General features: G+C 44.0%; 1 protein-coding gene across 1 annotated transcript in view; it reads right to left on the bottom strand.

Annotated features, from left to right (window-relative positions):
• C3_1H11orf58 (chromosome 3_1 C11orf58 homolog) overlaps positions 1–21,570 on the bottom strand; it is a 103,930-nt gene extending 82,360 nt beyond the window's left edge. Inside the window, exons 1-2 of the mRNA XM_078681030.1 lie at positions 21,382–21,570; positions 9,782–9,865 (exon numbers count right to left, since the gene is read on the bottom strand). Coding sequence (XP_078537156.1) covers positions 9,782–9,865; positions 21,382–21,555 — 258 coding nt within the window. The 5' untranslated portion in view covers positions 21,556–21,570. The remainder of the gene's footprint in view (positions 1–9,781; positions 9,866–21,381) is intronic.
• Between the last annotated feature and the right edge of the window lie 3,042 nt (positions 21,571–24,612).

Genomic DNA, 24,612 nt, shown 5'->3' with positions numbered 1-24,612 from the left:
TTTCTCAACCATGGGGTCATATTATGTCCACCCTGACCCCTTATGTGGGCTTTCACACAGATGATTTTCAGCCTCGGGAACCATTTCCGTTGGATAAAATGGCTGTTGCAACTTTCTATTCAGGTTGTGTCGAGACAATCAGTGCATTCCCGGTGGCGTGTGAATTCGTCATTAATCGCGAAACCACAGCGAAATATCCGTGGCCAGAGATAACACTATAATTTTATACATACATGTCTCAAAAGCTACTGAACGGATTTACACCAAATAAGCAAAAGGCACTGCCTTGAACCGACATCTTGCTCCCTGCCAAATTTGGTGTAAGTCCGTTTAGTGGCTCTGGCTGTAGAGGTGGCTAAAGGCTACTATGGGAATTAACATTCCAAATGCAACCTTATTTGGCATCTCAAAATCTCGGTCCCCACTGCATGGATCACCCCCAAACTTTCCCAATCAATAGTAGACACTGACACTTTTTTGGGCAAAATGTCATGCAGATTGGTCAAACGATGCCAAAGTTATAGCCAAACCAAGTCAAAAAATGCTTTTCCTAGGGAAACTAGATCCCAACTACATCTACCTACTGGCGATCACCAGTAGAAGAGATATATATAATGTACACTTGGTGTAATATACATTTTTAGAAAGTAACAGATTTGAGCAAAAACATTAGATGTCCTGCTTACTGAACGGATTCAAGTGAATTTAAGAGACAGTTCAAAGAAAGACTCACCTGGATATGAATATGTAAATGTAGTGCTTATATAGCGCACGTATCACCCCCGAAGGGGTCTCAAGGCGCTGTACACATACCGCTGTGGAACCCTTCCTGGCCTTTCCCTGTGAAGTGCCCACTCCTGGGCACCCCCAAGGTGAAGCCAGGCATCCTAGCTCTGTTGGGGCCGTTGTGGAGATTAAGCAAGCTATTGCCCAGAGTTGCAGAGTGGGACCCATGCTTAGAATAGGCACCGAGGCGAGAACTATCTGGACCGGGGAAATTGAGCCCAACACCCGCCGAGGCGGGAATTGAACCCTGGTCCGGCCAGACCTCTGCATCAGGGTCTGCCGCTCTAACCATTGAGCCACACTTCCACCCGAGCAGCAGCTTGCGCTCACCAACTGACCATTGGCAAGAGCGAAAAAAACTCTGCTGTGCTATGCGGAGCGCAGAAACACTCAAAATCTGCAGTATTTTTGCAGTGGACAAAAATGTGCCTGCCACAAAAATACTGAAGAGCTGGCGACTCTGCTATATCACAGTTTGTAATGTTGCAGAGTCTTCAGCAGCGCCTGGAGCCGGAGGGTGTCTGATTCCAAATTGAGTAGATTACAATATGAAACCTACTCTTTTTGGTATCAGACAACCTGTGTGTGCAGGGAAGTAGGGGCCTTCAGAGTCCGCAGGGGGCACATAAATGTATGAGGAGGGCTGCAGGCTAATCGCACAGGAAAAGGCCAGTGCATTTCGAAGGCAGGCAACAGAGGAATTGAACGCCTCAGCTGCCTATTGCGCACTCTCCCTTTACTGGCAGCACAGATCCAGTAAAGAGAGGGTGAACAATTTTTTTTTAATACATTTTTCGGCTACTTCTGTCAAAATCACGGTATTATTACAAAAGTGACCATTTCACAATTTTTGGGGCAAACCGCAAAATCCGGTGGGGGTCTGTATACCTCGTGCCCTAATGTAGCTATAACTCACCCCCGCTATGCAAAGTTTTTTCATCAATAATTTCGCTACAAATGTTGCAGTCATATCAGCGATGTCATAGAAGAGGTCATAAGTAATGTAATATGTGGGGAAATTAGCAGTGCGTTGCGAGGGTGTGAGTTATAGTTACAGTCACTTGCGATAACTAGAACGGTTGAATTTCTATGGGTTCTCAAGTACCTCTACCTTCACCTCTTCTAACACTTTTTAATTTTTATTTTTCCAGCTGGGAACAGAGTTCCAATGAGCAAAATGGCGGCAGCAACTTTCCTCTCCGGTTGCGGCAAGCCAATTGCAGCATTGCTGTTTGCACGTGGGTTTGTGAATCTGCATCCATGGATATACAAATAGTTTTTCGGTTAATACCTCTAAAACTACTGAACGCATTTACACCAAGTCACAAAAAGGCCTCTTTCTGGACCAAGAGCTAGCTTTCTGCCAAATCCGGTGGAATTTCGTTCATTGGTTCGGGATGCAGTCGTGTTCAAAATATCTTTGGGAATTAACATGGGAAAAACGCATTTTGGGGACCCTCCTTGATACCCACATACACACACAAATATACATCTACTAACACAGACACTCACAGATACAGATACATATATAAACATACATAACACATATATATCACCCACTGTAGTTGGAACATGTTTCCATAGGAAAAGCCGTTTTTGACTTGCCTATATCCTTAATTATAAGTTGGAGGGGGTCACACACCCCCCATCTTCGACTCGCAAGAGCCCTGGGGAACACTCCCCGGGGCTTCAATTATAAACTTGAGGGGGGTCACGCGTGCAATGCCGGTGGAGGGGGGTGCAGCAGGGACTACAGGGGCTGTTCCCAACATTGCACACTGGGTGGGCTCTAGGGGGATGGGTCACTAGGGATGAAATCTGCCTGGGAGGAAGCCACATGGACCCGTTCCCCCAATTTTTGTCTGGGAGCGGGAGATGGAGTCCCTGTGGGCAAAATCGGGGAAGGGAGGCTGCGTGGTCTACCTCCCCTTCCAATAACTGGCCGCGCCCCTGGTATAGAATTCAGCCTGAGGGGGGCTCTGTGGCCATTATTCTGGTCCTCCTGCTCATTTCGGAGCTCTATTCTGCCTCTTTCTGCTAGTTTCTGACCTCTACTTTTTCACGTTCTACTCGTTTCCGACCTCTATTTTGACTTTCTACTCGTTTGACATCTATTTATTGCGGAAAGCCCAGAATTACAGGATTCTGATCAGACGCCCAGTCTCTTCGCCCCGCCATGTTGAGTTTAGTCTTGCCCCTCGTAACACAAACAAGCATTTGAAATGCAATAGGTCTTGCAAAACTAAAAGTCTGAACTATTGGCATTGCAAATAATAACGCAACACCAGTAGCTTAAACTTTCATTTCATTGCACATGCATTTTTGTACTGCACCTCTGGTACCTTCACTTGCTCTACCAATACTGAGACATGATGGATAAAGCTTATTTGACTCACTGGGGACTATAAGGAGGAACAAGTATGTTGTAACGAGACCCATGAAACAAGCACTCTTGAGAGCATGAGCACATGTGCCCAAGTAGCGTGTTTCACAAATGATTTCACAAACACAAGAAATGAGACATGGCGACTGATCCTAAGTTGTACATGCAGAATATTGCAAAACCTGCGTCATACCGTTTATATTTTATTCATCGAGAAAAACAGACACGAAGTTTGCGTCCCTAACTGATTGGGGCATATATCCATGACGGAATGATGGCACGCATGGTTAGTGCCGTTAAATTGAAGGTTCCGAAGGAAAGGAATATTTGCAAGTTGATGTTCAGAATGACCTGCAAAAGTTCATACTTCCGAGAGTAACTCCTACCTGCAATGTTATGTTATGTTATGTTATTAATACTTCTAGAGCGCGCAATTACCCTAGGGTGTCCTGGCGCTAAGTACTGATTGCCTGGGAAACATAACATAAGCCTAACAGTGAGAGAAAAGCAAAGTCTTAAGGCCTTTGAGAAAAGAAATTAGATCTGGGGCATTTCTGAGTTGGAACGGGAGTTCATTACAGGCTTTAGCTGCACAAAGAACAAAACTTCTCCCTCCCCAATTAGTTTTTTTTTTTTTTTAAAGGGGGGAGGGTCAATGTCCTCCCTGGAGTATACCAAGAACATTTATTCCTCATGATATCCGGACCAATACTGTTGACCGCCTTAAAAACAATAGATAGTGCTTTAAAGCGTGATCTTAACGGAATTGGAAGCCAGTGAAGTTTTTTAAGATCTCCCTTGACCGAGGTGAACCTTGATGTTCCGGTCAGCACTCTAGCTGCCGCGTTCTGGACCAATTGCAACCTGTTCAATTTGCAACCTGTTCAAATGTTGTTTTTGAACATTAAGATATCAACTGTTGCAATAGTCGAGACGTGACTGTCACCACAGTCCTGAGATTATCTTTGGTCAGGAAGACCTTTATTTTCTTAATCTTGTCCACACAACCTGTTCAAGGGGACACACGGACAAAAGCTGATCTTGTGGCAGTTACCTTGCATTGCCGCCTGCTTTCTTCCTGCAGGATGGCATTTGAGACCGGGTGGCACCACTGCTCAGGAGTGGGGCCGGAGAGTGAGGGTGTCATATGAGTTCGGGGAGCAGCAGCGCTGGAAGGCGTAGAGCGTGTAGCAGCTACTAGGAAAGTGAACGCACGGTTTGCACGCTGTTCAAAATGAAGGAATCAATATCCGCGTGGTTAATAAATGCAAATGAACTCCACAACATGAGAAGGAAAGGGTGAGGCTAAAGCAACACAGTCACCCACAAGCCCAAATCGCTGCAGCGCCTTAATACAAATTAACTGCACAGACAGAGTGGAGACAAAAATTACTGCGCACAAGTCTAAAAAAAAAAAAAATCAGGAACATGTCTAACAAAAAGAACAGCATCCCGCAAGTGGTGCGCGAGTGCTGTTAGGAAGAAAAAAAACGAGGAATGCAGCTGCCTCCCTGCGTGCCACTGCTCGCTCCCGCAAGCAAAATGCTGTGGGAGTGAACCTTTGCAAAAGAGGTGCCAATTGTTAGGCTACGATAACAAAATGACAGGCAACAACCAACCCAATGCATGGGGGGAGTCAGACTCACACAAAGTTGTTTAGAGTGCTTACAAGAAGCCTCGCAGAGCAGCGCATGCGCGCTGGCTCAAGCTCGACCTAAAAAGCGCTATGGCGTGGCCTGTGGTGACCATATCATAGCGCTTTTTTCAGTGACTTTCAGCCATGCTGAACAGCAGATGTGCTGCTAGACAACATGGCTAAAAGACATTCACATTGCAAAGGCCAAAAGCTCGGGTTTTGCTGATCAAATGTGGAAGTGATAGTGAGAAACAGTTCAGGTGTTTTGTAGTGAAGCAAGGAATGGGCAGAGCAGCGGACTTGGGAACTGGTGAACCAGGTTTGAATCTCTGGGGGTCGGATGAACAAATTTGTAATTCTGGGCAAATCACTTTAGCTTACCCCTGCCTACTACATTGAATGTGCCACTGTGTAAAGTAACTAGTGAGCACTGAAAATGCTCCAATACCAACGTCTGCTGTTAGCACTTTGGCAAGATTGAGGACAGAACAAGCGCTCCAATACCATTGGGCCGTGGAAAAAACAAACAAACAACATTGACGAGGGAGGTAGTAGCAGGGCGGATCAGGTAAGAGATGGGAAAAAGGGCAAGCAACAACTGTGAAAAAATTATTTGTCAAGATGGACGACGGAGCGATGATACAATACCATTGGATGATTACAAAAAATAAACATGTGTTTACACAACTTTAAGAAACACATTTGTTAATATACATGCCCATGCATTTTAGTGGTATGTGTGTATGTGTACAAGGGAGATGGCCTGAAAACTCAAGTATTCCTATGGAGTGCTTTAAAAAAAAGAAATAAATTGCTCCTCAAACCGGGAGCAGTGTAAAGAATCATGCACTTGGTCCATGATAATGATGATGATATGGAACTTATTAAGCGCTCAATTGCAGAGGCGTCTTGGCGCTGATGTGTGTACGCAGGGCAGAGACTGAGCTGGATCTACTCAGGAGTAAACAGCCGGGATTTCAAGGCTTTCCTGAAAGATACAAGGTTAGGCTGCAGTCTCAGCGCCACTGGCTGTTTATTCCAGTTTTGCTGCACAGCTGGACATAGACCTGCCACCCCATAGGCCCGTCGAAACTTTGAGGTACAGATCAAGCAGAGACTGGCCGACCGTAGGTTTCGTGAGGGGGTATAGAACCTGAACAGTTCCTGGCAGTCATCTGAACCTCCACCATATCGTGCCCTGTGCACCAGGCAGAGTGCCTTAAATCCAATTCTCTGCTGGACAGGGAGCCAGTGTAATGCCCTTCTTCCCTGTGATGTAGGATGACCCTTAGGGAGCTTTAGGATTAATCGTACCGCAGCATTCAGCATTGATTGGAGTTTGCTGATCTGGTGTTTATCAATGCCCAGAAACATCACATTACAATAGTCCAATTTGGATAAAAAAGAGCAACCATTACCGCCTTCTGTAATTTGAGGGAAATAAAAGGGAAAATTGTATCCATGTACTATGGTAGGGTAAAACACAATAAGAGGGCAGGACGCTTGCATGCAATGACAAATGGTATCAAAGAAAATGAGCGATGCTGAAGTTTACCAATGGCAGGATATGGGCGGCCCATAAGCCCACAGTTACACCACGTCTCTTCGAGACAGCACATGCATTGTCTATCTGAGATCTAAAAAGGATGGGTACTCCTTTGCCAAATGTTCTGACTGTCGCTGTGCACGTTTTTCTAAACTCATGGACTGCTTCTTGAGGGATCTGGTTTAGGGTGTGGCGGCAGCCATGATTTCTTAATTAATAAGGTATCGCTAACGTGCATCCGGATATCACGAATTTCTAAACTATCTATCGGTAGGGAGTGCATATACGGTATTACGTTAAGGCAGTGTGCTGGAGGCTTAACTACTTGTTTTGAGGGAGGAAAAGCATAAGAACAGGTGGTGACCGCTACTAGTCACAAGTTATTTAACCTCCCAGTCAGCTCTGAATGCAAAGTGGATTAATACATCCACTGCAGGGATTTGTATTTCACCTCATGGTCACAGATTCGAGCACTCTGCCTTTCATACTTCTGGGTGCAATAAAATGAGTACCATTGAGGTGGATAATAAACTCGGTTCAGCACCAAGCTACCCTTCAGGGTGTACATGCCCTTTACAACGACAAGTTGAATTAAGTAACATGGTTCTGCTCTATAAAGGTTAATGTAGCTTCATCTGAAATTAGACTCTAGTTTAAAAAATGAATAGTTAATAGATACCGTAAAAAAAAAAGACAGGAGATCAGGGTGCAGCCTGACAGGGCCTTCATGAAGTGTGCAGGCAGCCTTGCATTAGGCTCACCTACGTGGCACTCTCACTTTTAAATTGTGAATTGGTCATACACATGGTTCCCCGCAGTTCAAAAAGCTGTAAAACTGATCGATACATGTCAAAATGGAGGTGAGATACTCCAAGGAAGACTGTAGGCAGTAAACAGCTGAAAGTGCACCTGGCAAAAAAAATAAGCCGATACAATTATGAAAGGTAAACAAATTAAGTAGGATAGAGAAAGAACAATATGCCACACCTAAAAGGTGATAGTGTCTACTTCAAACAAAAAATCATGACATCAAAGTGTCCCTGAACATATTTTTGAGATGATCTGCGACCTCTAGAAACATTATACAGTCTTGACCTTTGCATGAATTTGAGGGGACATTCACTGCTGGGTAGATTGACAACAGTCTTGAATTTTGTCCATTTGTAATTTATCTTTCTCACTGTAGAGTACGGGACATCACATTGTTTGATATTGGCTTTATAAAACTTCCCCACACGAATAAGAAGCAAACATTCTTTCTCCCAGACCATCGGAGATTTAATTTGAAGCAGCCTTTGGGTGTTAGAACAAACATGAACGCTCACGACCAAACTGACAGTTTGGGATGTTATCTTTAGGTGGTACCAATTCCTGATGTGAACTTCTTTAGCAAATGCTTCGAATTACATTCTTAAAGGATGTGAAAGCAGTAAGGTGCAGTTAACTTTGTCCAAACATTGCTTTTGAATATTAACTGACATTTTTGTTTAATAATTGAGGGGCACGGAAAATGTGTTGGTGTTATTTGAGGCTAGATGAATGTATTGTGAGGACTTGTTGAGGACTAGACGATGGCTATGTATCTAAAACCATAAAATCTAAGAGGGTGTGCTTTCTTTTTCACATCACTGTATATGGTACAAACATGTTCTATTCATCACAGTATGACATTGTTTCGTGCATCTTTTGTTGATCTTGTACTTGCGTGTACACACCTCATGAATACGCCATGCCTGAAAAATAAAAAGCTGCATCCACAGAAGTGTAATCTACAACCTATTTTGAGGAGGAAAAAGAAAAGGAATTTCACTAACACAACAGGGCAACTTCTTAAATAGCCATTGCAAATCTGGATGTTTATGAAAGAGTAAACGTAATAGACAGCCTACATCATAAAATTTAGAGTACGCCTACAAGTGCCTAACAGCATTAAAATAGTTGAAAGAAATCCCCTTTAATGAACAACTCATCAACAATAAGATTCATACTTTTAAAGAGTTATAATTGAGTGACACCTTTTGCCCATTCATACCTCAAATACAGAGACAAACTGAAAGCAAAAAATAAATAATGTGTCAACCTCATTCATGTCCTGAAAACCCGCATATTTCCACTGTACTGATATCTCGTAGGTATTTCAATAGCTAAGGTAGTAAAAGGCCCAAAATGGGGTAGGGAGGGGGGAGACACTATGGCATTTTCCAGAGGTATTTTTGCATAATGTGCTTTTAGATGGGTAAAACTGAAAACCACAGCAACGTCTGAAAAGGTAAAAGGTTAAAGTGAAAAAGTAAGATAGGTAAAAAATGAACATCACTTTTTGTACAAAATAACAAATGTTAAGTCTGACACGGTTTGTTAACACAACCAACAAATGATGCTCACCTGCTCCCAAAATAATAATTAATGCAGAACGTGGTTGAAGTTCAAGTTTCAATATGCCCACCTGCAACCACTCCTTGTCTCACTTAAAATATTGGATGACACTTACAAAGGTTTACACTGGATACATTTGTGATAAACACAACTTGATATCAGTTTTGACAGTCATGTAGAAAATATCAACATAAGCAGAGCTACTTTGTTTTAATAGTAGGTTAATTGTAGGAACGTGCCTCCTTAGGGTTCAGATACCAGAATATGTCATGCTACCTATAGATCAGAAAAAAAGTATGAAGGCCCCTGAACGAACGAAGCCACTGCATTTTCTATCACCCTTAACCTTTGAGAACGCTTCTTAATTGCACACAATATATGTCATTGCTCAGAACAGCTTTTCATTGTACAGAGACCTCCGTAACAACTAACAAGGCGCCAACAGTTTATCCATATAATAAGGCCTAGGTATTCATTTAATTAATGTCCTTATATAGCACACTAACTAAATCAAATAATGCAAGAAGTTCATAGGTATGTCAGAGCAGGGGTGTAACTCAGGAGGCAACCGAATCCATACTGTTAGGTCGGGAAGAAAGAACAAAGTAATACCCCCCCCGTACCAGCCAGGATGGGAGATAGGCTGTGTGTGAATTTATTCAGACTGTTTCTTGTGCTAGTCAGTCAATGGTTTAGCTCTGTTCTCACTAGGGTTTGAGAGCCTTCCAGATATAGAATAATAGATCATTTATAGAGCGCCTGGCTACACATAGAACAGTGTGTCCCCGCGCTAATCACTGATAAATTCTACAGAGGACCGATGTTATCGGGTTTATGAAATGGGGAAAAAGAGTGTTTTTAATTTTCTCCGGAAAAATATAGCTCTGCAATGTTACACACACACACACTGTGCCACAAGCGATTTTAGCAAATTATATACAGTGGTTAAAAATGACATTTTGGACACCTCTATTCAGCAAGGCCAGCAAAATACCTCAAATACACTTTGAAGCAACATTTGTGCTCCATTTGATTTTTTTTAAAGAATTCTTACCTTTGCAGCTCCCATAAGCCTCAAGAATTTTTGCTTTCGCTCTTCATTGCCTAAATCTGCACGTGTCCATGTATTATCTCCGTCCTGCAAAATAAGGGCATTATCAAAGCATCATTAACCACTCAAATTTCTGTTACACGTTGCACTATGTTTTAAGATGCTTCTTTGGACACACAAAAAAAGAGGGGCTTCATTACAGACACGTTTCGAACATTTGAAATGGTTTAAGTGCACCTAATCATTCTCTATATAATTATTCATCAACATCGTGCTATATGTACTGCAAAATAATAGAAGGCAGTAATGGCGAGGCAAATCATGAATGGTTTCCATTTATTCGCTTCTTTTGATGCATCAGATTAGACTAGCGCCTCCAAAGCTTCAGCTATGTCCGATTGTACGTGCATGTCTTTAGAAAACTCGAGCAACGGACAGTGGACCATAAAGCAGATGTGCAGCACCAATAACGTAAATCACCAAATTATTTTGAATAGGAAACAGTTTGTGTGCAAGTCCACAAATGTGCCCCCTGTCCAGAGGCACTTCCCCTTCACAAGGTATGTGGAAACAAAAAAACTAAATTGGAACAGCACCACTACTTATAAACAAAGTCCATAACTTGTTATTCATAAATATTGCAAAATCCAGATTCGGAGAAGAAAGTCGCTGCTAATGAAAATTAGATGACCTTTCTCTTCTTTATTTTTCAATGTGTACAAAACCATCAGCCAACAAGTTTCATCCTTTTTACATAGGACTTCTTCAGGGCTGGAAATTAAAAAGATATATACAAAACACTATACATGACCAACAACATTTATATATACACACAACATATATATTACATAAAAAAGACATTAAAACCACAAGACAACGGAATGATGTTATCTGCAGCCATTAGAAAAATCCATGAAAAGAACCATACCCAAACTGACGGACAAAAATCTCCACAAGAGTAATTACCTAAAGTGGCAAGTGGTAATAACATACATGTGTCAGAGGTAATACACAATAGGAGAGTTTAAGTGGTCTCAAGGTACGGCCAACATATATCTTACAACATTTGCAGCCCAATACATATACCAAGTACTTCGTCTTGCAATTTATGAAATGTCTAAACTCATACTCCTTCCTAGTATTGTATTGGAATTTTTTTATCTTATTTCTCCCAAGGACACATACATTGCAACTCTGACAAGTGAAAAATCCATTAGGAGCTGCGGGGAGCCAGGTTTTGCTGGAGACACTCCTGATATAGCTGGGGCAGAGCAGATTTAGAAGAGTTTTACCCCTACGGAAAGTGACCTTCAGTACAGGCGTTACACGTGCCCTCAAACTTGGTGTGTCATACAACAAACCCCAATGTTTCTTCAGAATTTTAAAAACTTCAGAACTTCCACACAACGACATGTAGCATCTAGTACGGCAAAAATGGGAGGTGGGGGGGTTGCGTGTGACTATTTGCCCTTGACTCTGCCATTTTATCTCTGTTCTACTCTGTTCTAATATCCTTATGATACTATCCCATCTGATTTTCAACTTTAGAATTATGATACTTTATCTTCGTTCTCCCCTCCTATTGTTTATTACCTCTGACACATGTATGTTATTACCACTTGCCACTTTAGGTAATTACTCTTGTGGTGATTTTTGTCTGGCAGTTTGGGTATGGTTCTTTTATGGATTTTTCTAATGGATGCATAAAACATCATTCCGTTGTATTGTGGTTTAATGTCTTTTATGTAATCTATATATGATATATATACATACATAAAATGTTGTAGGTCATGTATAGCGTTTTGCAAAGGTCTGTTCATTTAACCCAATCTCCAAACAAATGTCCCTATTCTGATTTGCTGAGTCCCACCCACAGGTTTTGAAATCCAGTTCGGAACATATGTGATCAGAGTTCGACCGACATTTAATTTTATAGGCACGTGCATGGTTGGTGCGCACGCCATAGTATGAAGCAGTTTTTATTTTTAATGTAGGCATGTTGCACTGCATCAGAGATGTTATAAAGCATAATTAACAAGCATTGGCATAGCCAATAGGTCTCGCCTTTGGGACCATAAGCACTGCATAACTAAATATTTATACGGTTCCAAAGTTGAGATCTATTGGCTATGCCAATGCTTGTTAAGATTACGAGCAGAGGGCAGGCGGGTTGCAGGACAAGTTCTCCATAGGTTGAAAACCATGCTGACTTTGAAAGGAACTGTTACTCCGAAAGTCACGCATAGGCCTCTTCGTATACCCACTAGGCGGAATGCCATTTGTTTTTAATGTTTACCAGAATCTTGCTGCAGTTTAAAATTGTCATAGAGAGGTCTTTGGGAGTGATAGATATAAAGGTTTGTATAGTTCAGCGTAGATCCAACTTGTGCTGCACACCAGTGGAGATGTAGCCGGTAAAGCAAAACATTTGTCACTGGAAGTGCAGATTAACACATCTTTAGATTTGCAATGTAATCCACATCTATCCAGAGTCTGACGCTTCAGAAATTTACTTATTTTGATTGTAACAGCTGAGTGCAATATTTCTTTCTAGAAGTAGACCATGAGCCATCTCTGAGACGTCCTGTTTTTGACTACACTAGGTACACCTATCAAAAACATCAAAATTGTAAAAGTCTTGAATAAATAGCATTACTGTCAGTGCACAGTGTAGGCTACACATATTAATTTACTATTCTGTTCTGTAGGAGTGAAATCAAAAGGCAACCGTTTGGAGCTATGGGGAAAAGGCAAGACACATTTAAGATAATTTGGAATCCAGGACTTGGCTGTTCTCAAATTCCACAGGCATACAGAAGCAACTGCATTCACCAAGAAGGAATGGCTGATACAGACCTGGACTTGATCATAGTTATCCAAAGCTAAAACCAACGACACCACATGAACAGCCACTGCAATATGCACAATACCAAAACACTTCCCAGATATGCCACAATGCATTCATACATTTCCTCTGAAACCACATACTTAACATCTTAGAAGCCTAAATGTTGGGACTGTATGTTTTACAGTCATGCTCCCCTGCCCTGAGTGACCAACTGCATATATTTTTCAATTTTGGCTCTAGCCTCACACTAATCTTGGGGGACACAAACGTAGGGCTGTCCCTTAACATGAATGGGATCTAAAGCCTGAAAAGGAACCTGGAGACGCGTACTAATCATGCCCTCATTTTACTAACAGTGAAGTTTGTCCTGGGCTAAACATGTACAACAGTGGTGGAAATATACACGTTTTGTGAATCCATAGTTGTGACCAGAACTTTTTTCCTGCGTCACTGGAGTGAAGGTCTACTGACCCAGTAGTATAAGGTTCAGCTTATATTCACTAACCCAGATCCATTGCAGAAACTTCCTACGTGTACGCTGTGCATGTTCAGTGGCCTGCGGTGCACATGTAATGTGTAAATGAGTGAATCTGGGTAATGGAGGGCTGCGAGTTCCATTTTGGAAGCCTCTGTCCTGTTCCGATGCACAAAATAAAGGCGAGGTTGTTTTCCCTTACAGTGGAAGCACATTGTTGACATTTCTGAAGATGGAGGGAGGAGACCTAGGCACTGAAGTGATGACAGAGGAGACATGGCTCATTTGTAAACACAATTAGGTCCTTTGCAGAGGGGGACTGCAGCTTCTGATCTTAAGGTAAAAGGGACCCCTTTGGGTGAGGCCACATTTCACTGTGGCTGATAATAGCCAGGTGCACAAAGCACACACCTCTCTGTGTCTCTGTTGGTATAAAATGTATGGATTTATGGGCTTTTTAATGAGAAATTTTGTTATGCAAACAATAAATATATGTGATTTTTTTTTTTTAGGTCGCGCTGGTGTAAGCAGCGCGAAGCGCTGCATCCAGCGAAGCCTCTTTTGTTCGCCACTTCCTGGGAATGTGAGACAGGGGATGGGCAGGCGATTTCCCCATGTGTGCGTCCACATTCACCAACACGCCGTGCACATCTCCTGTCCCAGATTACGAGTAAGTGGATAACACACAGACAGATGCGCAGAGTTTTTTATATAGCGCGAACTAGACCCGAACCGAATCAGGTATCAGAGCGCTTTACATATTTTCCAGTTATGTTACATGAGGACACACTTTCATTTTAGGCACAGGCACACACACACACACACACACACACACACACGCACAAGCACACATGCCCCCCCCACTCACCGGGTCTGTCGGATTCCTCTCGTCCCGCGGTGGTGGCAGCTGCACGAGTTAGTAGGCGGTGGGGGCAGGCACCGGCAATGTGCCTCGAGCCCCCTCCGCTTTTCTCCCCAGACTTGTCACGGCAGCGGTCCAGGCCCAGCAGCAGGCGAGGCTCTCTCTCAGCACTGGAGCCCTGCTGGGTCACACGCTTGCTCCCTTCTCTTCGCAGGAGCGCGGTGTAGGCTCCCGTCTGCTTCCTGTCTGTGCTGGTGGCCCCGCCCTCAAGCAGGCAGTCCCAGGCAGTCCCGCCTGGCTTCCTGTGTCTCGCACGGCACCAGAGCTGCGGCGGTGAAGTCGCAGGGTCCGTGGCTTCTTGTTAATTATAGTATCTGTGCACAGTACGCTCTTTCGTTGCTCTTTTTTAAGTACAATATTGATTTCACTGGGCAGAACTGGTGGCCTGTTTTGTCTCTTGTTCTCACGGGTCTTAACTGTGTTGGTAGTGAGGGGACAATAGCTACGGAATAGCAGCATCCCTGGTCCGCGCACATCGGTGTTTCTGGAGGGGGCGCGGGGGGGGAAATCAACACATCAGGTTAAACAGCCTATGCGAGAGGCTGTATAGTGAAACGGCGTAACATTGCAGCCTTACTGTGTGGAGATATGCCCACGGTACTGAGATTTGTGAAGGCAGTTTTCAGAGTGGAGCTCTCTCTCAAGTTAGCATCCTGCCCTTACCTAGCTGCGAGGCGCGGTAAAGCCGAGCTCACTGCACACGTCCGCGCGGACGACGGCACGTGCTGCTTCCTGCAGCTATATTAGGACAAACTAATGCTCAATAAATAGGACGGTGGGCTTTCTAGGAGTTTTGACAATGTGGGGCACAGACATAGGTTTAGGACATACAATTCGGTCTGGGACCTAGACGTCAGGGGAGATTGTTGTTAAGCGACACCTCTTATTTATTCAACAACTTTCCTGAAGCATAAATTGGAAATATGTTCTGTGTTTTTAGGTTTCGAAACCTGGCGAGGGGCGAAGCCCCTCCCAGATCGAAATCTATTGTTTTCAATAGTGAGGTTAGGACAGCCTCGGTTTCCAATTGGCTAGCTCCATAAATGGAGACTAGCCATTGGGAGACAGAGGCTGTCAATCGCGGTTTCTCACGAAAACGTGATTCGGGGGCGTTTCTGGTGCTTTTTTTAAGCCCCGCCCCTTTGTCCCGGGCCGCGCTTGGCTGCCGGCCCGGGACACCCCCGTGACGTCATTCCTGGGCCGCGCTGTGATTGGCTGCCGGCTCGGCTCCCCCGTTTGACCAGCTGTGTTACTTTAGAGACACCATTTCCTCTTCCTGCTGCTCTGTTTCCACATCAGCCTAGATTGGGCGCCCTTTGAAGCGAGCTGGTAAGTACAGCTCCTGAAATAACTGGCTTTTTCAGCAGAAACTTCCTCTGCCCCTTTTCACTGTTTCGCCTTAACCGAGCCCGGCAATGCCAAAAGCAACAGCCTCCTTGATTATGCTCCAGTTCCTAGGGATGCCCCCGCCTGCTGTGATCACCATGGCAACAGAGATGAAACAGCCTCTCGTTACTGCGAGTCTCCCTATTAAAATGCAGATCGTCTTATCCTTACCCTGTCCACGAGCACTCCCTGGAATCCGGCCATTACCACAGAAAAGACCAAATAAATAACCCTTGGGGAGAAAACATGCCGAGATGTCTAAATTGTCGACCGTGGAGATGTGCGTTCCAATCCCAGCAGCTTCCCTGTGCAATCACATTGTGTGATCCTGTGCAAATCACAAAATCTTTCTGTGTGGGAGGTTCCCTTTTCTGCCAAAAAGCAATACAAATAAGCTAAAAGCCACGTTAAGTTCTGCACAAAGCGGACATTTGCTCTGCCCCCGTGCACAGGCGCCTGCCTTACCGTAGAGCCCCTTCCTGGGTGGGGGGCTGGAAGCAGGTCAGGTCCGCGGCTCCCCCACGTCGCTGGACTGGTCCGTCCTGGCACAGAGGCAAGGAGGCATCAACACAGGGAGCAGAAACGAGGAATTAGACAGGGAGGAGGGGGGGCTCGGAAGACGCCGGGGTCTCCAGTCTGGGAGGCGGGAGGGATCCTCAGTGCGAGCCGAGCGCTCGCTGCCTCTGGCTTTAAAGTGAGATCTTGCTCTGAAAGCACGCCCCCTGCAGGGGCGGGGGCGAAGAGCACCCCCAGGGAGAGAGGGGGGACCGGCATTCCAAGACTGTCGGGCGCGCGGACCCCGCCTGAAACAATGAATGGACGAGCGACCGCACGAATGAATGAATGGATGAACGAACGAACGAACAGAATGAATGAATGAACGAACGAACGAATGCATGAATGAACAAATGCACCACGAGTGAATGAAAGTGATTTAAGGTGCAGTCCCTTTTTCATCTCCACACTCAATGTGTGTGCACGCGCTCACAGGTTGTATTGCAAAAGACGTCATAAAAACAATAATTGTAGTCAGACTCAGGCCGGCGCCTTATGGGGAGGAAATACATACTAACGGCTACGTTGAAGACCCCAGCTTCAGGAAACCAGCAGGGTTTCACGTGAAGCCTTTCCCACCTTCTTGATCAAAATGTGTGATCTTGGGAAAACCCTTTGCGTCACTGAGGCTTTCTTGTCTTACCGCTACAAGTGGATGATTTACGGGTAATCAGTTTGCTGTGTGTGCTTTCCTTGAGAATCGCCATGCAGTGTTGTAATACACCTTTTTTAAGTTAACACGTTTTATTTTTGCTTTATGGAAAGTGATAGCGTGGTTTTAAAATGATGTTACAAACAGTACCACCGCACTACATCGTAATAGTTAAATTGATTTAAAATATCTTTCATCCACTAATCGACCTTATCACTGCATCGAGGGAGATAAATATATGTACATATAATAAATATATATTTACTGGACCATGTAGTGGAGGTACTATTTTTTAGGGTCACTATTAATGACCAGAAAGTCGTCATAGAACAGAACCACGAACAAGCCTCTTCGTTAATCATTTTGTACAGTGCTAACCACCAAAGTTACCCTTCGCTGAACCCTAAAGTATAGAACAACTCATTACACTGTAGATGTGAGAATAAAGTAACACAGGCAACGTGTAAGGATGTCTCTTCGTCATAGTAAGGGCTGTCACCACCTCATCTTACCTCCTTTGCACACATAACTCAAAACCAACACATAAATACAAATGTTGTCATTTACAATGCCAATAGCTCAAACTTTTCCAAAGGCGAAACCGTTGCATTGTAAATGCTTGTTTTTGTTGCAGTTTTATATAGCTCAAACTCGACCAGGAACATTGGACCGCTTTACATGAACACCAGTTACATTACTTAAGGCATGCGAAGATTAAGTGATTTTGCAATGTAAACACAGGCGGTTGAGCCGACCTGGAGCTCGAACCAGGTTCCCCACTTCCAAAGTCAGCAGCTGTGGTGCTTTTCCATTCTCGCCCACCCTCTGCAAGCACTCAGATTCTTTTCGACCAAATCTCATTCTTTTCCACTAGTTTACTCATCCCAAACCTTTCAAACTTCAATGGACTCTCATAATTACGTTCAAACCTCTCTTTATCTACTCCTTCAGCTAACATAGCCACAAGTTCCCACTAATGCCTCACGTTACATCTATTCCTTTTACTTCTTTTAATCTAAGTTCATCATAAAACTGGAGTAAATACATGAGATCTCAAGAGCTACAGTGTGCAGATCTATCAGCACCGTTGATACATTTAATTTGATCAGAATTTAGAAGACTACATTGGAAGGCTAAAACAATGTTTCGTGGACTTTTAAAAGTGGATGAGCCTTAATTACTTAAAGCTCATAGATTGGTATATATTATGATTTTGTGACTTTTTTGGTTTAGTGACATTTTGTGTTGGGTGTTATATATTGCACTGATTACTTGCCTGGTCTCTTCTAGCACCAATATACCTCAGTGAATTAGCATGTGATAAATATAATAAAATTCACAGTACAGTTAATGCAAAGGCACACCCACACACAGCATCTGTGGTCTGAGCTTACAAAGCACACAGAGAACAAGTAATTCACGAGTGGGAACCTTCTCATTTACAGCAGCTCTGGTGGCGGTGCAGTGTTGGCTCTGGTGAAACATGAGTGGGACGATACAGATGCCAGCCGTGGAAGTCGGCCTGAGCCTGCATTGATCAGGATCAGTGGTAGAGACGCACGGAGGAAAACCATAGGTGATCCACTAATTAGGCAAGTACAGGCCAGACAACTCGCTGGTCTGGATCAGGCTATTGAAAATCTGTAACACAAAACTAGCTACCTTTAAGGAGGTTCCTAGTGTTGTCTAAGCACAACCACACACATATATCTTTCGCCCTCACTCCACCCGTCTTTCGCCCTCACTCCACCCGTCTTACGCCCTCACTCCACCCGTCTTACGCCCTCACTCCACCCGTCTTACGCCCTCACTCCACCCGTCTTACGCCCTCACTCCACCCGTCTTACGCCCTCACTCCACCCGTCTTACGCCCTCACTCCACCCGTCTTACGCCCTCACTCCACCCGTCTTACGCCCTCACTCCATCCGTCTTACGCCCTCACTCCATCATTCGCCCTCCCTCTAGCTATCTATTGCCCTCACTCTATCTATCGCACCACCACAGCATCACTCAGGGGCACCACAACATCACTATGCGCTATTACAGCATCACTGAACGCCACTGCATCACTCGTCGCCACCACAACATCACTCAGCGCCACGACAGTATCAATCTGTACAACCATTCAACAACAACTGGTTCAAATAGGTTCTCTCAATGTTTCAAGCTTTATTACAAATGTGACAAAAAGATGTTAACATTTCACTTCTGTTCTTGGATTTGTCACAATAAAATACACCGAACATGATCCTCACAGAAGTTATTTACAAAAGTTTAAACGATTGCCATTATAAAATTACAATAACTTTTATTTAAGTATTAATTATTTTAAAATATTAAAAGCCATTGTTATTTGTAATATCAATACATTTAAGTCAGGTAAATACAAAACATGTTGCATTACAAAGCTATAGGTGTCACATTTGCAAAAGATAAAAGTATTGGCATTATAAATGACAAAGCTATTAATTTCGCTATTTTCAAAACCAACAGAAATAAAAAATGTGTCATTTACAAGACCAATAGCTCAAACTTTCCTAATGCGAGACCTATTGCATTGCAAATGCTTGTTACATAAAGTGTTGAAGTTGTTTTCCCTATTATATATGGTCCAATCTTGGTATGTGTGGACAATGAGAGAGTATATAGGTATGTGTGATATATGAGAACAGGTTCTACTCTGTAATACAATTTACCCAAAGAGATCTTTCTTTTCTCACTGAGTAAGTGCCCTATTCCTTTTGGGTGTAAAGGGGCCCCTCTTTTTCCTAAACGTCTGTTGTGGGGTTTCCAGGCTAGAGAAAGAGGACCATCACACTACACAAAGTATGTGCCTGGAGAGCAGCATGGAAAGGACAACCTCACCAAGCTGGTCCTGAAGGTACACAATGTGAATCCACATCCACCAGTCTGTTCTGAATGTATAAAAGTCGGACCACAGACCCACTAGTTGCTCCGGGTTCCAAGCTCTCTTTGACCAAGGGAGAGTGTGCTCTCCAGAGTACTCAGGGGAGTGCAGTGCAACCAAAGAAGGTGTCTCTGCCTGACAGACAGCTTCCTAGACGTGAGGAGACATCACCTGAAGTATTGCCTTGCTGCAACAAGCTGCTCCTCTGGCCTGAGGTGCCTAGAAGCCAACCTGCCCGCTATGGGAGGGAAGGAGCGAACTGCGGCCAAGGCAGACCGCCATCAAGAACTGCGACCGCCACCGAGAACTGCAGCCAAGGCAGACCGCCACCAAGAACTGCAACCGCCACCAAGAACTGCGACCGCCACCAAGAACTGTGGCCAAGGCAGACCGCCACCAAGAACTGCGACCGCCACCGAGAACTGTGGCCAAGGCAGACCGCCACCAAGAACTGCGACCGCCACCAAGAACTGTGGCCAAGGCAGACCACCACCAAGAACTGCGACCGCCACCAAAAACGGTGGCCAAGGCAGACCGCCACCAAAAACAGGCACACAACCTGGGGTTCATCCTCGACTCAACAGGTTGATCCCCACCGAAACAAAATGAACGGTCACCCAGGCACTCGTCAGTAGCAGACTGGACTACGGAAAAGCCCTCTACGCAGGAACCTCGGCCAAACTCCTGAAACGACTAAAACGCATACAGAACGCCTCTGCGCGCTTGATCCTCGACATCCCTCGCCACAGCCACATTACACACCACCTGAGAGACCTGCACTGGCTTCCCGTCAACAAGAGGATCACCTTCAAGCTCCTCACTCATGCACACAAGGCACTCCACAACACCGGACCAGCGTACCTCAATAGACGACTCACCTTCTACACCCCGAACCGCCAGCTCCGCTCCGCCGACCTCGCCGCCGTCCCCTGCATCCGAAGAGTGACCACCGACGGCAGATCGTTTTCCCACCTCGCAGGAAAAAACCCGGAACACCCTCCCTATCCTCCTATTGCAGACCTAGGACCTACTAACCTCCAGGAAGCTACTCAAGACCTGGCTATTCGAGCAGTAGCAGCTGCTCCCCACCCCTCCCCAGTGCCTTGAGATCCTCATGGGTGAGTAGTGCGCTTTACAAATGTCCTGATTGATACATAGGCACAAGTTTTGCTGGTGGGGTGGAGGATGTGCCCAATTTAAAGATGTTTAGCTGCTTTCTAAACTGTACGAGAAAAGGGTGTAACGAACTGACTTTAAAATGTAGGGGCATGTAGAGAAAATCTTTGTCCACGTATGTGTTCTTTCCATTTCTGGCTCTTAAATCTTGCTGTGGTTCGGTACCACCACATGCAGAACCAGACTATCAGGATTGACTCAGACCAATCCACAAAAGCATAGCAACTAGGCAGAAAAATATGACCCCGATAGCATCTAAATATCCATCCAGGATCTGAAAATGCTCCGAAGGACGGCCTCGATGTATTTCTTGGATTCTGAGGGGGCGGGGTCCTTAGCGGGGTACCCTCTGTATCTCGCGTGGCCCTCCCTTGGTCACACACATCGGTTCCCTCACTTAGACTGGCCATAGGGGAAGGGACCTCATGCTATGTGGAGAAGCTATGCGAGGGTGAGGCGTCGTATTGTACACCGCATGGGAGAGACTGCCCCATGTGTACAATGCGACGGTTTCGCAGCAGCTAGACGCTGAGCTGGGGGTAAAGTGTTTCCTGCGCATGCATAGTGCACCAGTAGCACCCGGTTCGTCGCTATACATTGCTAGGCGTGCAGGGTCTCTCCCTCGGACCACGCACACTAGTGCAGGAAGTCCCACGTTTCTCTGCCGCTGCCCCTCTTACCTCGTCGCTGTGTCCGTCAGGAGTGGCGCTCCTCTTCGAGCCACGCCGGGAGTCGTCGGCCGAGCTCATGCTGTCTTTGGCAGGGTACCTCGCCGAGCGACTTAAGGCAGCCGGCGGCCTAAGCAAGAGCCTTCCTGCAGCGGAAGTGCTGCCCTGGGAGCTGGAGTCCCGCATGCTCTTCCGGCAGGCAGAAAAGACTGCACACCAACTACAAACCCCAGAAGCAATTGGAACAGAGGCTCCGCCCCCGGCAGAAGAGACTAGAGCGCAGGGCGGCTAGTCTTGGGATTGTAGTTATCAGCCTGATACATACAACGCATGCGTTTAAGAACCTTTTCAACGTGCTTATTCTTCCATCATTATGAGGATTTAGAAGCACTTTTCTTCTACTGTAGATGAAGCGCGCCATCTACCGCTATTTTATATTAAATGTATTCAGACTTAAGACACATACTAACATCGCTTTGAAAAAGCGTTTCTTACCATTTTGCCTTCTGGGAAGACCTATTGAATCACTACTGGAATCACTATGGTTCGAACCTCTAAACAATAAAAAAAATACAGAAACAAGTGTACATCAAACAAATACCCTCATTATGAAATATGTATTTAATTCATCAACAAAAACATATGTAATGCAAAGTGAAATTGTTTGTATTTCTAAAAGGCGCTGGACTAGCAAATTGTAGAGAGGCGGTGGAGGTAATTTAGGAGGCGGACACTCCGTGTTTAATTATGTATGTTACTTTATTGCAAGCGCCGGGGAGAAGCTCCAACTCAACATAAGCTGGGCTACTAATGGCCAAACATGCCCCCCCCCCGCGCTCATAGTGTCCTTAGCCACGTGGTGCCTGAAACACTAGAGCACAACACTACACATCTCCCCCTTTAGCAACACTGCAAAGAAATGCAAACAATATGGTTAAAGTCTAGGAAAGTTCAAGCTGAAGGGTGGTTAGGTCTTCATGTCAAACTCGCGGTACTTTTTGGGTAGTACCACAGTTCTGCCGATGCCTGTATGTCTCAACGGGACACGTGTCCTCGTGTCTCTGTTGCCACTGGGTGTGACATCGTTGATCACTTTCTGGGGTAAATCTCTGGTGTGTAAACCACTCACACTTTGGTCTTCTTGTCGTGCCTGCCGGTCCATGTCTTCTGAATTCTCCTGTGTTCTGGCGGTGTTCGCCTCTTCCGTATTAGTGCTTGTGGTGCAGCTGCTGGGTGATTCTGTGTCTCTATCATTGCCTCTGTCATTTACGTCCTCCTCCAGGTTCCCCCAATTGCTCCCTTCTGGTTGTGTCACTTCTGTCTTGGCCCACGTCACCACTTTGTTACACCTGGCCACTCTGTCTTGGGACCAGATCTTTCCATCGCTCAATAGGGCAGACCTGGTGTAAATTTCTCTGACTTCTAGTGGCGTATTATACTTGCTGTCACCTTTCCTCTTCAACTGAGCAAGCTTCACTCTGACCCATTCCCCCTTTTCCAGCGATGTTTCTTTGACGTTGTGTCTCCTGTTGTAGTGGTCTGTGTAGATCTTCTGCGCTTTTTGGCGGCTGGTGGAATTTGAACCTGGTGGGGCTTTAGAAGTAGGCCCCAACGAACGGTAGCGAGCGAGCGAAGCGAGCGAGCCCGACGGCAATAAGGGGGTGTGGGGGGGTTCTCCCCCCAAGAAGATTTTTTTTAAAAATTGCCATTTTCTGGTGCAATTTTCCGCACTATTTCTGTGATAAATGGACTGAAAAATCAGTTCTTCTAGGCATTCATAAAAGAAAACTCATACATTATTTCAGAGAATTTCTGTGTTGCCAAGCAAGACTGACTTCTGAAGAGGGCCAGGGTACTAAGCCAGGTTGCACATCCACAAAGAAACACACTTGTAATTTTGTTCCTACCAAAAATGACAGCTGGCCATTTCCTTTTCTGCATCAGCTATTCAACGTTGATTGCCCAGTAATCTTTATGACATATTAAATAGCTACATGTATAAGAAATATCAATTTGAAACAAACATTTAATTTTTAGGAAGTCAGCAAAAGGTTTGCATTTTTGAGCAAGGCAATTTTGCAAAATAATTAATTAAATATTGTATTCAAAATAGTTCATATAGCGCTCTGAAGCCCTTGGGTCTATCAGTATTTTAGAAAACCACTAAATAAAAATAAGTTAGGAAATGAGTGTAATATGCATTGCTTATAATATAAGAAATATCCATTAAAAATCTTTCATTTATTTAAGAAAGAAAGAACAAAAACATTATTTGCATAAGCAGGCTAGGTACAAATGTTTTACTTTATTTTTAAATACTTTTCATGCCACTCTCAGGCCCTTGTGGCAGTCAGTATAGTAGAAACTGGCTACATGAAAATAAATAAATGTATATTTTAAGAAATATCCCTCCAAAACCAATATGATATTTGTAAACACAAACAAAATTATTTTAAATAATACTATGTAAATTGTTTGAATGCCACTCTCAGGTCCTTGTGCCCTTCAGCCAGCACAGCAGAAAAAGTTAAACAAAAAGAAATTATGGAAATAAATAAATGTACATTTTAAGAACTTTCAAAAACAATATATTTTTAAACACAATTGACAAAATAAAAATAATATTTAAATACTTTGCATGTCAAGTCAAGTCATAAGCTTTTATTCGATTTGAAAATACAAATCACACAAGCATAGACATAAAAACAGTTCATTACATACACGAATAATCTAAAAAGCACAGAAACTCAAACAATCTCAGAGATAATAAGTACAGACAGGAATAGTGATAGTTATCACGCCAAATACTATTCCTGGCAGCTGTACATTTTAGTATTAGTTCATTAGGGGTAAAACAAAGTACAATACAAAAGGAAAGGAAGTTGGACCATACATTTACAAGCAAAGGGCATAATACGAAATTGAATACAATATACTGTTAAAAAAGGAATAAAAATGTAAGAAAATGTGTACAGACAGGAGTGTATATAATTATGGCAGCACTATACATTTCCTGGCAGCTGTACACTTCAGGATAAAAGTGGCAACAAAGAAACAAATATCCACATTCTCTAGGGAAGATAATAACACTAGAGCATTCTTATAAGATCGGATATTGTATTTAATAAAAATAGGTTTTAAATACCTTATTCTTAAAAAGTGATAACATTTACAAAAAAGTAGAAAATGACTGCAGCTTTGGCGTGAGTAGTTATCACAAGGGCAGAGAGTCTCAGACCTTAA

Source organism: Lissotriton helveticus, chromosome 3_1 (genome assembly GCF_964261635.1).
Source record: "Lissotriton helveticus chromosome 3_1, aLisHel1.1, whole genome shotgun sequence".
In the NCBI taxonomy this organism is placed as follows: domain Eukaryota; kingdom Metazoa; phylum Chordata; class Amphibia; order Caudata; family Salamandridae; genus Lissotriton; species Lissotriton helveticus.
The sequence above is the reverse complement of the archived record's forward strand: the minus strand, read 5'-3'. Positions and strand labels throughout refer to the sequence as shown.